The sequence below is a fragment of the Micromys minutus genome (genome assembly GCF_963924665.1).
Source record: "Micromys minutus genome assembly, chromosome: 7".
NCBI lineage: Eukaryota > Metazoa > Chordata > Mammalia > Rodentia > Muridae > Micromys > Micromys minutus.
The window spans coordinates 19,637,208-19,652,910 of NC_137976.1; the positions used below are offsets into that span (position 1 = coordinate 19,637,208).

At 38.1% G+C, this 15,703-nt stretch overlaps 1 protein-coding gene across 1 annotated transcript; it reads right to left on the reverse strand.

The window, feature by feature from the left end:
• Positions 1–1,074: 1,074 nt before the first annotated feature.
• On the reverse strand, positions 1,075–1,311 carry LOC308422610 (large ribosomal subunit protein eL39-like; the record flags this gene model as incomplete). The annotated part of the gene is made up of 1 exon (XM_080919229.1): positions 1,075–1,311. One exon carries the CDS (start codon positions 1,309–1,311, stop codon positions 1,075–1,077), a length of 237 nt encoding a protein of 78 aa, XP_080775355.1.
• Positions 1,312–15,703: the final 14,392 nt, after the last annotated feature.

The window sequence follows — 15,703 nt, forward strand, 5'->3', positions numbered from 1 at the left end:
TAATTGCAACTACTTTCTATCTGTAGCTGGTTGACTCTACTGACGTAAAACAAGCAGTGATGGAGGGTTGTTGGTATTGAAATTCTGAGATGTCCATTTCCTCTAAAACTTTCTGAATAAACACATATACACACACCTTTAACAAACTTAGAATCACTCATGAAAGACTGATTGGTATATTACTACTTACTCCTAATAATCATACCAGAAACAGTTTCCAAATTTTAAATAATGTAATAGAACCTTTCTTGTTGAGAAGTTTTTCTTTTCACTTTTTATCTTATCATGGGTTAGTTCTTGTCTCATTTATTTTGTGTATAAAAATTGCTAATTCTTGTAAGATGGCTTTCTCAGGATACTTCCAGAATCAAATTAATTGATCAAAAAGGAATTAATCAGTTTTTTTGACTGATAATGTTAAATTTCTCTCTAGTAAAATTGTATTGAACAAAACTCTTACATGATATTTGAGAGGACAATCACACTTCTCATAAAAACATCGTTTCAACTGGTCAAGTAAGAGGTATACGATTTTATTTTGAAAGTGAGAACAGAATGTCTTCATTTTCATGTAACCTTTTTCTGTTTTTCTGATTTACCTAGTTTATTCCTTTGATTTTCGTTGGAGGACTCTCGAACTTTCCTTACCAATACATTTTACTATTGGTTCTTATTAATCTGGCACATGTAAAGTAATGGTTTTATTCTGACAGTGTCATATGGACATGTGAGTACAGTTTACTCTCATTCATTTTTCCTCCTCTCTCTTTCTGGCTCTCTTAATCCCCCTAGATATTTCCTAGCCCAGTCTGCTTTCTTCTGGATATTCCACTGTTCTCATTTTTAAAAATCAGAGTTTCTTTAAGTTTTTTTTTATGATTTATTTTTCTATTTGATTCTTCACATTTGTGTGTTCAATCTGTCATCTGGCTGGGGAATAATTTTTACATACAACGTGCATGAATCTCTCTGGTGTATTTATTAAACTGAGATTTTTCTTTTTTTTTTTTTTTGAAGGTTCATTATTTTATTACTGGACAAACATCCCAATTTAGACACAAACAAGTCTTCAGGTTAAAATGTTAAAATCCATCTGGTAGGACTGATCGATGACCACCGTTCAGCGTAAGCCCTCAGTCCTGCCATGTGTGACTCCTCACAGGCCAGCTTCCTTCTCCTCCAGTGTCTTCTCTTAGAGTTGTACCTGATTTTGTTACCAGTTTTCATCCGAATCCATTGAGGAATAGGACGATTTTGCCTTTGTTTCTTGTCCAGGAATCGCTTGATTCTGAAAGTCTTGTGGGACAACATGGTGAGAGGTTGTCAAAACTGAGATTTTTCAGTCCAATATCAACCTACGTTATTTGGTAATCTTTTGCCATGGTTCGGCTCACCTTTTTTTTTTTTTTTTTTTTTAAGCAAGGAGCCAAGATGATGCTGAATTAAATAGTTTTAAAGTTATACTGTTAAATATGCTTTCACAGGTGGTATGTTTTAGAATTTAGCAATCCAAAGATCAAAATTATAGCCCAAATGTAATTGTGTCTGTATTGGGCATACACAGTTTTCTTCCTTGATATTATTTACACAATATTTATTTGCATTAGGTATTACAAGTAAGAATTGGTACCATCTATAGGAGAAAGTTCATGGGTTGTATGGAAACACAGTCATCCCATAAAAGATACTTGAACACTGGCAGATGTTGGTATCTGCAGGGGTTCCTAGATTCAATCCCCTTGAATAATGAAAGGATTCTATCATTTCATATGAATACTTTGGAAGAGCATCTCACAGTGTGATGGTTTCTCTATGCTTGGCCCTGGGAGTGGCACTATTGGGAGCTGTGGCTTTGTTTGAGTAGGTGTGGCCTTATGGGCATGGGCTTAAATTCCCTTGTAATAGCTGCCTGGAAGTCAGTATTTTGCTAGCAGCCTTCAGATAAAAATGTAGAAGTCTCTGCTCTTCCTGCACCACGCCTGCCTGGATGCTGCTATGCTCCTGCTTTGATAATGGATGGGACCTCTGAATCTGTAAGCCATCTCCAATTAAATATTGTCATTATAAGAGTTACCTTAGTCATGGTGTCTCTTCACAGCAGTAAAACCCTAACTAATACACACAGTAATATTTCATGAATGTATCTCTGCATTTTTCATACTTGCTCACATTTTTATTCTTGATATCTATTTTTATATTCATTTTGCAATCGATTAACAGTATACCTTACTATAACAGAACCATTTTCTTAGCACAACTTACTAAGCTGTAACATCGTTCCCTAGTAACTTACAATTTCAACACATTTCCATCTACTTAAAAATTTTTTTAAAAATCTCACCTTTCTTTATAACTGAATAAGATTCTACTGTTCATTTGTACCACATCTTAATTATTCATTCATCAGTTGACAGCCATATGGATTGATTCAGTTTTCTAGTTATTGAGTCTAGAAAACCATGAACACATCTGTGGAAACATTACTGTAGCAGGATATTTGGTCCTTTGAGAATATGTCTGAGAATGATAGAGTTGGACCATACGGTTTTCTCTTTTAAGTTCTAACAAACTCTCCACATTTATTTCAAGAATGACTGCCCCTACCAACAGTTTATAAGGATAATTTACCACCCTACAGGCAATGTGTAAGGGTTCCTCTTTCTCTACCTTGAAATTGATATTTATTATAATTTGCTTCTTTAACAATAGCCATTATAACTAATTAGAAAGAGAGATCGTTTTAGCTTGCATTTCTCTAGTGGTTAAAAATGGCCAATACTTTAAAAAACATTTGTTAGACACGTGGGTTTTTTTTTTTTTTTTTTTTTTGTATTTATTTATTTATTTATTTATTTATTTATTTATTTATTTTTTGAGAGCTCTCTGGTTCTATGGCCTGCTTTTCATCTAAGTTGTTTATTGTTTTAACTTTTTTTTTTTTAGTTCTTTGTGTATTCCATCCATCAATCCTCTGTGATATGCACGGTTGGCAAAGTCTTGTAGGCTGTCTCTTCACCCACTAATCGGCACTTTCCTTTCTTATATAGAACGGTCATTATTTCATGAGGCTCCTGTTCATCAGTTGTTGCTTATTTCCTTTACAACTAGATTCCTATCCATAATGTTCTTACCTAGTCCATATATCAAAGCATATTTCCCTTGTTTTCCTCTGGTAGCTTCAGAGTTTCAAATCTTACATTGAGGCTTTTAATCTATTTTAATTTGAGTTTTGTACAGAATAAGAGACAAGAATCTGATTTTATACTTCTACATGTGATAGCCAGTTTTCCAAGAACTATTTGTTGAAGATGTTGTCTCTTCTCTATCCATGGTTTTGGCATCTTTGGCAACATTTGGATGGTTGTAGTTGTATATACTTATATCTGGTGTTCCATTTATCTATATGTATATTCATGTGCCAGCACCATCTTGGTTTTGATATGGAGGCTCTGAGGTACAATCTGAAGTCAGGTATGGAGATGCTTCTATCAGTTTTCTTTTTGTTTGGGTTTGTGTTGACTACCCAGTGTCATTTGTGCATCCACATACATGTTAATATTGCTTTTCTACATTTTTGAGGAATGATGATGGGATTTTGATTGGAACTGCACAGAACCTATAGAGTGCTTTTAGTATGATAGTCAATTTTACCATTTTACTTCTTCCAATCCAAGAACGTGAGAGGTCTTTCTATCTTTCAATCTCTGTCTCTGTTTCTGTCTTTCTGTCTTTCTTCCTTCTCTTTGCTTTTCTGTTTGCCTTTCTTTCTTTTCTTTCTTTTTTCTTTTGTCCTTCCTTCTCCTTTTTTTGTTCCTATCTTTTTTCCTTCCTTCCTTCCTCTCTCTCTCCCTCCCTCCCTCTCTCTCTCCTTCCCTCCCTCTCTCCCTTCTTTCCTCCCTCCCTTCCTTCCTTCCTTCCTTTCTTCCTTCCTTCCTTCCTTCCTTCCTTCCTTCCTTCCTTCCTTCCTTCCTTCCTTCCTTCCTTCTTTCCTCATCTTCTTTGTATTGCTTTTTCAAGATAGGGTTTTTCTGTGTAATCCTGACTTTGCCTGGAATTCTCTCTATAAACCAGGTTGGCCTCACACTCAGAGATTGCCTGCCTCTGCCAAGTGCTAAGATTAAAAGTGTTTTAACAATTAAGGAAGCTCCAATGTCTTCCTTAATTGTTCAGTATCTTAAAGCTTTCACTGAAGGTGTCTTTTGTCTCATTGAATAGATTTATTTCAACATATTTTATTTTTCAATGCTAAGTATTACTATTTTTTACTGGAGCAGGATTTAAAATACATGGAATACTTTTGAGAGACATCACATGTCTATAGCTTCACATAGCAAGGCATTATATACATCTATTCATTTAGAACTTCAGTTGCACTCTTTAAAAAAAATACCACTTTTCCTAATTTTATATGGGTAGTATTTTTCAAACTTATTGTTGGTTCTATGTATGTTTAATGTTTCTATTATAAATTATAGGTAGAATATTTTACCTATAGCCAATGTGAAATGGATCTCATACTGGGTCTCATTGAGAAGCAACTCCGGCTTGCAGAAGCCATCAGCTACATCACCACACGTGAGGAACAGAAGAAGAGAAAGGAGAAGGCATGAGAATGGCATCAGCACTTTCAAGATCTCTAACCCATGTTTATGACAAGGATTCACACATATATTTCTTCTTTAAGAAATATCATAAAGACGTGGGAATTCTTACTATAGAACTCTTCACATTACCTTTAGGGAAATAAATGGGAGGAAGGCCATTAACTCAGATTGAATAAGCCCTCTGAGTACGATAAAGCTTGCTCTGCTATATAGACATATAGCTCACTGGTTGATGTGGAGAACTGTAGAAAGGTTCAAACTATGGTTATGAACTTGAGAAGCCCTAGCATATACGTGGTCCTAGATTGTGAGGTTTTTCGGGTATCTCAAGGAACCTCAACATATTAGGGACTGGGAAGGATTTTGTTGAGACTTTAGTATGGTTATTTGAAAGAAAAAATATAGTGTGGGGCTCAGTGGACCAGAGGATTTTAAGGACATATGGTAAGCAGTAGGACTTCCATGGTGAACTACCCTAAGGTAGGCTTCTGAAAACTATAGCGCTCTATTGACTCATAATTCTTGAAGCTGTGTATTGTTATTGGAAGTTACCAAGGAACTTACATCGGTAATCTATAGAGTAACTCTTCTTTACCTTTCCTTATCCTCTTGTGGTTCACCAGCAATTTTTGGTGTGCCTTGGTTTGGGAGGGCATACCAACCCCTGTTTGTGCTGTCACATTATGTCTTCAGCATGCATGTCTTCAGACACACATTTATTTATAAGAATACCAGAAATATTGGCTGAAGTGTCATCCTACTCCAGTATAACCTCATCCTATTCCAAATTACATCTGCAATGACTCTATTTCTAAAGAAGGTCATATTTCTGGGGCCCCTGGGCTTGGGATTTTTATGCAACTTTCTAAAGGAAAATTACAATTATGTCATTCATAAAAAGTATTAAATTTGTGAGGTGTGATGTCCGAGTGCTTAATGTGTTTTATGTTGAAGGATTCATTAGAGGCTTTGGAGAGGGCTGATATCAAACTCAAACAAAGTTCATAGCAGTGGCTCAGTGAGTGTCAAATGGGGGAGGGTCCCTGTGAACGAGAGAAGGGCGTAATCAGAGGGTGGATGAACACTGAGGATTTGAGAGCCTCTAAGAATCCTAGCTCGTCATCAATGTACAGCAAAAGGATCTTAAGGCAGCAAGTACATTTACTTAATAAGGTAATTAAATGCTCTGGTTCACCAAAATTCATATTTGTATAGTTACTAAAAAAAAAAAAAAAAAAAGCCCTGCATCTTGTTATGTGATTTCTACCAACATAAAGTCTTAGACTATTCCAGTCAGTATGAAAACACTTATATTGACATAAGCTTAACGGGTTATATGCACGTATGTTCATAGTCACATACCTATCCATACCTTGTAGTATTCCCTAAGATTCAGAACATTGCTCAGTTATAGAAGGTGGCACATTTGTCATAACACAGTGGTCTAGAAAGAGAAGAGCATTTGCAGTACATAATCTGAAAAGATGGCTCTTCCTTCAGAGTCTAGAGAAATCATGTTCCATCTTCTGTGATGAGGTAAAAAGCGGTTCAACATTGGGGTTTCGGACTGCCTGTTTTTCATGAATAGGACTCTGGGTTCAGTCCCCAGAACTAAAGAAGCAAAATTGAACCCCGTTTGTCTACACTTGTCAGGACAAAGTCATTAGCAGAATTTCCAGATCGTTCATTTCCTAGTATACCTCTTATATGTGCATGTTTTTCAGTGAAAACGGAATGATTTTATTGACAATTAGTATTTTCATCAATTAACTTATTGATATTAACTCTGTCTATATGAGGTTCAATTCAGAATAGTATTGAGTTTCAATGATAACTTTTGCTTCAGAAAAATTAAATATAAATGTGGTCCCATTTTCTTTTTCTAAACTCTCTTGCGAAAGCAAACACGAGTGAACGTGTACTTAATACGTCTCGGAGGGGCTGAAGGACTCCTTGGCTCAACTTTGAACCTGGAACATTTTTTCTTTCTAAATCAATGAGTCGTTCCTGCTGGAAGCTCTGTCATTAGTTACTCTTCTAGAGAAACCTTAGTGCCGGGGAACGGGGAAGCCGTCCTTGACAGGTTCAATGTTGCCCCCGTCAGGAGTGCAACAGAAAGCTGCAATCAATGCCTGAGGGTTTGAAATGCTGAGGTGAAGACAAATCTTTGAACTTAGGTTTAAAGAGCAGATGCACACGAACAACACAGAAATCGCTCTTCTCTGTCTCAACTGGAGGCTCAAGAAAACGCTATTTGTGTGTACAGAGCCAGTCATACCCCTGGGGGAAAGATGATTCTCCGGATAGTCTGGGAAGCAGCATTGTCTGTATCAGGAGTTCTACGGATCTTTCTTGTGACTCACACTAGCTGCCTTCTCCGTTTGAGCGGGGGCAGCCCATGATCTCTTCAAGTTCAGCTTTAGGAAACTGCCCCCTAATGGGCTTTTAAGTGACAGGCAGTGTCAGGACTTAGGAAGAGGAATTACTGCACTTGACCTAGAATAGACATGGGACTTTGGAGCCTCCAGGATAACATAGTTGCTTACCTTCTTGTTATCAGCCTGAAAAACTTAATCAGGTGACACATTTTCAGTCCCCTGACTGTCTCATGACCAACTGGAAGGTATTAGGCAAACTCAATCCAGGAAGATTGTCATAAAGTTGTTCACTGGACTCTGCCTCAGGAAAAGTTTAGTATGTCCTGGCTTGTGTTCCTAGTGCTCACACCGAGAACTTGAGGTTTTGCTTTTTTAATTTATTTTTGTCTCCTTTGTGGTGTTGGGAAGCAAACCCAGGAATGCACACATGGTAGGGAGACCTTCCAGCATTCAAGTGTACCCCTCGCCTGAAGGAGTAGTGTGTTCTGGAATATAGTAAAGTTCTTAAGATTGCATACAGAATGCCGAGCAAATCCGTTCCTGTCCTTACAGAGGCTGTGGAATGGAGGAACCATAGGCTCTCCAAAGGTCAGTGATGTCAGGAATGAGGAAGGACTCGTTCATGTGGGAGAGAGGCTCAACCGTAGCTAAGTCAACACTAACATTGTGGCAGGTTTCTCTCTCCTGTACTTCACACATGCCCAAGCTTGCCAGACAGAAGACGGAGGAGTCATTTCAGATGGATGTTTTGTGTTGGCTGTGACATGACCCTCACTCTTACAGATCATATGCTTTCTGTTCCATTAATCACACTTTCTTTCACAGATATAATTCAATAGAAGTAATGACAAATTCTACTAGTGCTCTCATTTTCATAGTAGCCTTTAAGTCTTTGGCTGATGCTAAGATTTCTCTGTTAGATATGAGAAAGAGTATTATAATATTCAGAGTGATAAAATATTTGTTATATGCAAAGAAAGGAATCCTCATTCATCTTTATTTGCATTCTTGTACAACCTGGGTCAGGCTGCCCTATGAAATTCTCTTTTCTAAAGAGGAAGTCTGCACCCTAACTTCATAGTGTCAACTTAGAACATGAAACAAATGCAGCCAAGGCTTTCTTTTGCTGTGCTTAATTATTGCCAGTTTTCTAGAATAAGACAAAGGATCACTAGTCTAAATCACTTTGGACAACACTGATTTATTACTTAATTAAAAAAAAAAACTTTCATGTTCTTGAGATAGTAAAAGAAAAAAAAACCCTTTCTCCTCATTTTAAGATAAAAATAATAAACCAACCAATTAGTTATATAATTTTAGATTCCACTTTCCCCAAATATGTATTTTTAAACAATTGAATTTCTTTTAAAGATCAAAGACAGTCAAGTCTCAGAAATGTCTTTGGAAGTTTATGTTGGTGTAGTGCATTTAATTAAATTAAAGAAAAATAGAAGAAATCCCAGTTAACTATGGAAAGTTAAACTATGTTATAAATGTATATAAAAAAAGGGTATTTGTATGCTTTATATTTCAAAGGCACTAATAGGGCAGAAATAGGAGTGGCCAGCAGGGGGCGTTTTAGGCTTCATCCACCCTTCAGTGTAGGAAACTGAAATCAACATTTCTCTTTTTTTCTAAGAGAGGAACCGAATAGGGAAGCTGGACCGCTGCACTGCGGCTCTGCTCGCACATCCCAACAGTCAAGTTCCCTTTGTAATTCCTTTTTTTCTTTCCCCTCCCCACTCTTATTTTCTAAGTCTGGTAGGTATGACCCCTGCTGGACTGTTGTTTTGAGGCAGGATAGCCCAGGTTTTGCTGAGTAGCCCTGGTTGGCCTTGAACCCTTGATCCTCTTATCTCGGCCTACTGAATACCAAGATATTAGGCATGAGTGACTCCGTTTGCTTTTAGTGCACCATTTTAAAAACACAATGTGTTTTCTCGGCAATTTGTAAGTGTGAAGGCAACTAGAAACAAATTCTCATTGATTTTGGTATACACTACCGAATTACCTTGAATCTTTTCGTATATTCAAAAAATTTCATTTCCTGATTTTTCACTTTCTCTGTATCTATTTTCTAATTGTAGGCGCAGCGTTTCTTAAAGTGAGGCAGAGCAATTCACAGAGAGTAAATAAAAGATAAAGACGTTTTGTGTTAACTGAGCGCGCAAAATCTTGAGAGAAATGGGATCTGACCTCATCTGATTTTTCAAATAAGAATTAAGTCTTGACAGAGACATCCAGCCATGTTTCTAAAATTAGCTTAGATGGTCCAAGTAATTCAAAAGTCAGGAATTCCCAGTTTAATGGTCAAGGCATAGAATCCTTTTAGGATTTTGATTTAACTTGGAGAAAATGAAACTTTGATTGTTGAAATAAGGCAGACAGTTGAGAACAGCTGGTCTAGGGTCACACTTACCAAACTGTGGCACACGGCACCAGGACAGGGGTTATTAGGACCAGGAAATCAAGAGCCTGTGACTTCTTCATGTGCTGACAGTCGAAGCACAGATTGGGATGGATGGTTAGAGATTTTACTAGAAATCACTGTGTCTCTTTGTGTACTTGGCCTTGATGTAAAGCAGAATTCAGAATTCAAGTGATTCAAGTGATTGAAATTCATGTGCTGAGCTCCTCTCCTCCCCAGGGGAATGTTTTAGAAAGCAGGGCCTTTGTTTGAGATAAGGAAACAACAACAACAACAAAAGTGCCCAGATCAATGTGATTAGTGACTTGATGACAGAGGCCACAGAAAGACCCCTTCATACCCTGCACTCTGAGAATGCACAGCAAGAGGACACCATCAGAGAGGCAGTAGGCAGGGAGCTGAGGAAGTGGCTGACTCAGCCAGTACTTGCCATGCAGGTGGGATGTCTGAGTTTGATACCTCACACCCACATAGCTATGTGTTCAAGTAAATAATAAACAAACAAACAAAAACTGTGCCACACAGCTTTCACTAACAATTCCTTTGGTGAGTTGTTGCCACTCCAGGCTCACACATCCCAATTCTGTGACAGGCTTGGTGTGTCCTGCCACCATATCATCTCTTGAACTCAATTAAGTTGCCACATGAAAGAACACACCACACAATAACCTCTGATCCAATTGATAGGATATAGTTTTCCCATCTAGATAACACAAAATCCTCTAGACACCCATACTTTAAAAATATTCATAACAACCTGTATTTATGGGCAGACAAGAATCTTTACACCTGCTGCCATGTTGCTCCCAGCTGCTTCTTCCTCACTCTAGCTCCTCCTTTCTCTAAAACTTTGTTCCTGCCCATTCTTCTTTCTCATCCAATGAGAGGCCTCATTCTGTTCTATATCTGCCTTCCTGCATAAAGATATCATCTTCACAGTGTGTGCTTATAATTCTGGTGTTGGAGAGGTGGAGACAGGCAGATCCTTGGGGCTTGCTGCTCAGTCAGCCTAGTCCAACTGTTAAGCTCTGAAATCACAGTTCACCCTCTCACAGAAAACAAGGATGACGATTCTTGAGGAACAGGTCCCACAGTTGACCTCTCACCTTCACATTCATGCATGCTCTTATACTTATCTACCATTGACATGAATATAGAAAGAAACAAATAAACAAAGGAAGTAAAAAAAGAAACAAATCTTCAGTTACCAAAATTACTAGTACCTAGGACAAATCTTGGATTTCCTAGTTTCCAGAATAGTGAAAGAAATTCCCATTGTTCATCAGCCAGCCACAGTTTAGAATTTTATTAGAGTCATTTGTAGAGAGAAAGACAATTAAGCAGTTCAACTTTTAAGAAAATTTGTATGTACAAAGGCCTCTTGTTACTGCTCTACCCTCAAATACATCAGCAAAATAAATGCTTGGCAGGCGAACTAGCCGATTAATTATCTCCCAACCTTGGTTGACTGATGTGATGCCTAGCAGGTCACTTAACTTTTCATACATTCATAAAATTTGTCAGAGCTACTATCCTGACTCGGTCACTGCTGGAGAATTGGTAGTATGGAGTTGAATAGTGATTTACATAATTTGTATAGATAAAGGCATGTGTGTGTGTGTGTGTGCGCGCGCGTGTATGTGTGTGTGTATGTATGTGTGTGTGTATGTGTGTGTGTATGTATGTGTGTGTGTGTATGTGTGTGTGTGTATGTGTGTGTGTGCATGTGTGTGTGTGTGTGTGTGTGTGACCTAAGTGTGCTTAATCGAAAGCTTCAGATCTGTCTGAAAGGGAAATCAGGGAGAAGGGATGCAAACGGAAGTTGCATGACTTACTGCACAAGCATACATGTGATTTATATGTGCTTGCATAGCTTTGTCCTTTACCATATCTTAGTTCCCAGGGTTATCCTTCAAAACAGGGAGGGAATGTATTTTTATTACTGAATGATTTAACCAGTGGCCACGATTATATGACTTATAACCTTGGATTTTAAGATTGTCTATAGGCATAATTTTTGAGGCAGGAATTTAATAGGTTCTTTGCCTGGTCCTAAAAGAAGAGGTCAATAAGGGAAGAATTCTTTATCTCATTGTAGGTCCTGGGAATAATATTGCAGTGAAATTACTTGATGCAAATTACTACTGACTATCTATCTATCAGTACAACTATCCTAAGGAAAAGATGTCCTTTGATGTTGCATCATGCCTGTGATGAGCATGAATGGAAATGTGCAATAGTAAATCTCCCTGTACCCTTTCCTCTAAGAAGAGCTGTATCACTTCCTTTTATCTGAATATGAATAGGAAGTGAAAGTTGGGGCTTCAGAGACTGCTCTAGCTTATGAGCACTTGCCACTTCTACAGAGCACCTGGGTTCAATTCTCAGCACAGCATCTCACAGCTGTCTGAAAACCCAGTTCCAGGGATTCAACACCCTCTGCTGGCCTTCTGGGACACTGACTATGAAAGTGCAGGGCTAACCAGTCATGCACATAAAATAAAACTTAAAAAAATTGTTAAAAGAAGCAAAAGTCAATATTTTCATATAAACACACACACACACACACACAAACACACACACACACATTCACCGATCGTGGTTCTCCTCTGAATTGTCTATCTCAGACTGTATTGTTTAGAAAATCTCTGACCACAGTACTAGAGATATGACAGGAGTTAAGAGTGCTTACTGTTACTAGAGAGGATCTGAGTTTACTTCCTAGCACATAAATCAGGTTACTCATAACCTATAACTGCAGCTCCAGGAGATCTGATACTTTCTTCTGGCTTTCTCTGGCATGTGTGTCTGTGTCCATGCGCACACACACAGGAATAAAACACATCTTTAAAAAAATAGAAAGACATTAGTAGAGAAATATTAATGATTGAAAGCTAGGTCCATTCATTGTATAGCATCAAGTTTTAATTAAACTATGCCTTATCTTTTCTCAGGTATTGGCAACTCGTATTCAGTTACACAGAACTTAATTTTTACACTTATTATTACCAATTTTCATTATCAGTGAGCCTATGAATGACATCTTTCTCTGTCAGCTTATCCAACAGTTTTCCCACTGTGTGGTTTTGACTGAAATATCCTCCATATTCCTTGTTCAGTTGAAATACTGGTCCCCAGTTGTCAGTTGCTGGGGAAATTAAGGATGTAGCCTAACTGGAGAAGGTGTATCACTGGAGGCAGAGCTATAAGGTTTCAAATGATGGGAGCCATTTTGAGTCACTTCTTTTTGCTTCTTCTTTGTGGATCAATATGTGAGCTCTCAGCTTCCGATCTACCTGCCTTCAGTCTGCTACCTCCTGAACCCTAGGCCCCACATAAATGTTTTCTTCTTGAAGTTGCCTTGGTTTTTTATCATAGCATTAGTGAAGTAAGTAAGACAACCACATTGAAACCCAAATTTGTACAGGGTCATAGGGACCCCATTCAACCTTGATTGACCTAATGTGAGTATTTAAAAAAGATGAAAATCATAGGACCAATCAGGGAGAAGCTGCTAAATAGGAAGAGAAGAATCCTGAACTTAACAAAAGCTACTAAAAGTTCATCATCAAGTCCTGGAAGATATGTCTTTGAAGGGAAAGGGGAACTTGTAAAAAGGTTTCTGTGTTTCCACGAGGGAGATTTGCAGGCCACCTGCTACTTCTTGTTTCCTGCAGCTTGGGAATATCACTGAGCTGGCTTGCTTGGTTGCTTGGTGGCTTTCTTTCTTTCTCTTTTCCTTCCTTCCTTGTTTGCTTGCTTGCTTGGTGCTGAGGCTGCTCCTTTGCCCTTGTGACTTGAGCATGCCAGCTGTCCCAGCGTTGTCAGAAAACTGCACCATGACAGACTGAGGCACCTATGTCTAAACTTCCATGCAGAAAATCTCACCCTAAAACCAGTAGGAAAAGTACAGAAACCTATAGTTGGTTTTTTTTTAAAAATTCTTTTAATAACACAAGGCAGCGCTAAGCTTTCTTTACTTATCATTCAATTCACCTAAAGAATTTGTCCCTATGAACCAGGGTGTGAATTATTTTATGAGCATGTAAGTCTAGAGGTTTGTTAGCCTATTTTGGGCTGTGTCAAGATTTCACACTAACTCATTTTAAAAAGGTATATCTCTTACAAGTTGTATTCCCACCCCATAGACCTTTTTTTTTTTTAAACAAGATGATCTGAGTAATAATTAAATGGACATTAGATTTTTACTCAGATCATCTTATTTCAAAATTTCTACTTTTTTATTTCTCAACCCATTAGAAAGGGAAAAAGCAAACATGCTGTAGTGATTTACAACATGAGGAAACGGACAAACACACAAACATACCCACAGAGTAAGCCAGACTCCTAATGTATTAGTTATATGTTAAACTCAAAGGCTTGAAACAGTGGTTTTCAACTTGAGGGTCCCTGATCCCTCTGCCAAACCTCTATCTCCAGAGATGTTTACACTATGATTCATACCAGTAGCAAAATTACAGTTATGAAAAGCCAACAAAAATAATTTCATGTTTGGGGGTGTCACCACAACATGAAGAGCAGCATTAGGAAGGCTAAGAACCATGGCTCTAGTACTTCATAGCTCCTGTGGCCGAAGAATTCTAGAGAAAACTAGCTGGATTTCTTGCTTGGAACCCTTCACATTTTACAGTCATGTATCTTCTTAGGCTGCCATCTAACCAAGCAAGGAGAAGTCTACTTCCAAGTACATGACTTAAGGTTTTGGTAGAATTCATCTCATGGTACATTCTTGGTCTGAGCACCCTGGTTACTTGATTCTTGCCCCATGCTGATGTCAGTTACAGCCTCTTCCATGAGGCAACTTGGTATATCAAATCTCTCAAGGGAGACTGTAAGTCAGAAGTCAAATATTCTATAGCTAATGACTAAAGGGAATCCCCTTACTCTTACTAAATCTTTTGGTTAGAGGAAAGTTATAAAGTCCAGAACATGCTGAAGTTTAGGGAGATACATAGGAACTAATGTACAATGGGCAGGGCTCACTGCCCCCCATCTTAGCAGTGCACCTACCACAGCTTGGAGTGATCTATTTATTACCATACTTACAAATAAACAACTTAAAAACAATTTTCTTATCCTCTATATTTAACTATGCACAAAACAGAATTACATCCAAATGAGGACATTTTAAAGCATGTGCACATGAACACACACACTCCAAATTATATAAAATTTTTATGAAATAGTTAAGTTCCCTCTAGAGAACTGTAGCAGAATTCATGTGTAACAGTGCATTGTTGTCTTCTATAAAGAGGAAGAAAAATGGTTCTCATTGGCCTGTTGGGCTTAAATTTGGGGTAGATAAGATACAGAAAAAGAAAAAAAAGACCTTACTGGAACATGGAAAGAGATTATGGGATAGCGTGGTCTGTACTTGTAACTGGTACTTCACAAAGTATAATTTAAATATATTTTTTGAGTTTTTAGACTATTAATAGCTTTGCATTAGCTGGACCCAGGGAGTCTAGAACCTTTATATAGCAGGTAAAAGTGATATAAATCTCTGCGATCAACAATATAAAGAACAGACCATCCCAATACCAACACTGCTGCAAGAAAAAAGGAAAATGTCTGTATCAGGTCAGGTGGGTGCTTCCGAGAAGTAGGAGGCAAGACCAGCATTCAAAATGCTCAGAAATATCCAGTTCTACCGGTCTTGGTTAACAAGAGGACACTCTTGCTCCCTTTTTAGTTAGCCAGAATCATGTCACTCTAGCAATGGACAACAAAGGAGATGTGCTGCTTCCTGATCCAGAGTACAGAGAAGAGACTGAGATTCACTCTTCCTCCTACTGTAGTGCCCCAACCTTAGTGTTCAGGGACTTTTCAGGTCCCTGCTAACTCAATCTCTTGGTAGAACATAGATAAGAAAAAGACCCTGTTATTGGGTATGTCTTCGTTAAGAACCTGATCAAAACTGGTGACCATTATGCTAAGGTAGTCTTATTTTTTACTCATCCTACGACAAATTTCCATGGATTGAGTGGCTCAAAGCTGAGGACATTTATTAGTTATAGTTCTGGAAGGAAGAACACCTATAATCAATGCAAGTCAATTGTGAATCCTGTTGGCAGCAGGTGGGAGAGGAGTAACCATAACTTGTCAACTTTCTAAAGGGCACCTGTATTTAGCCCTCTGCTTGTTTTCAATCGCTTTGAGAAAATACAGGAGAGGAAAAACTTAAACAGAAAGTTTAGTTTGGCTTCTAATTTCAGAGGTCTCAGTCCACAATTTCCTTGCTTCATGAGGGATGCAAGACATTGTGGTAAAAG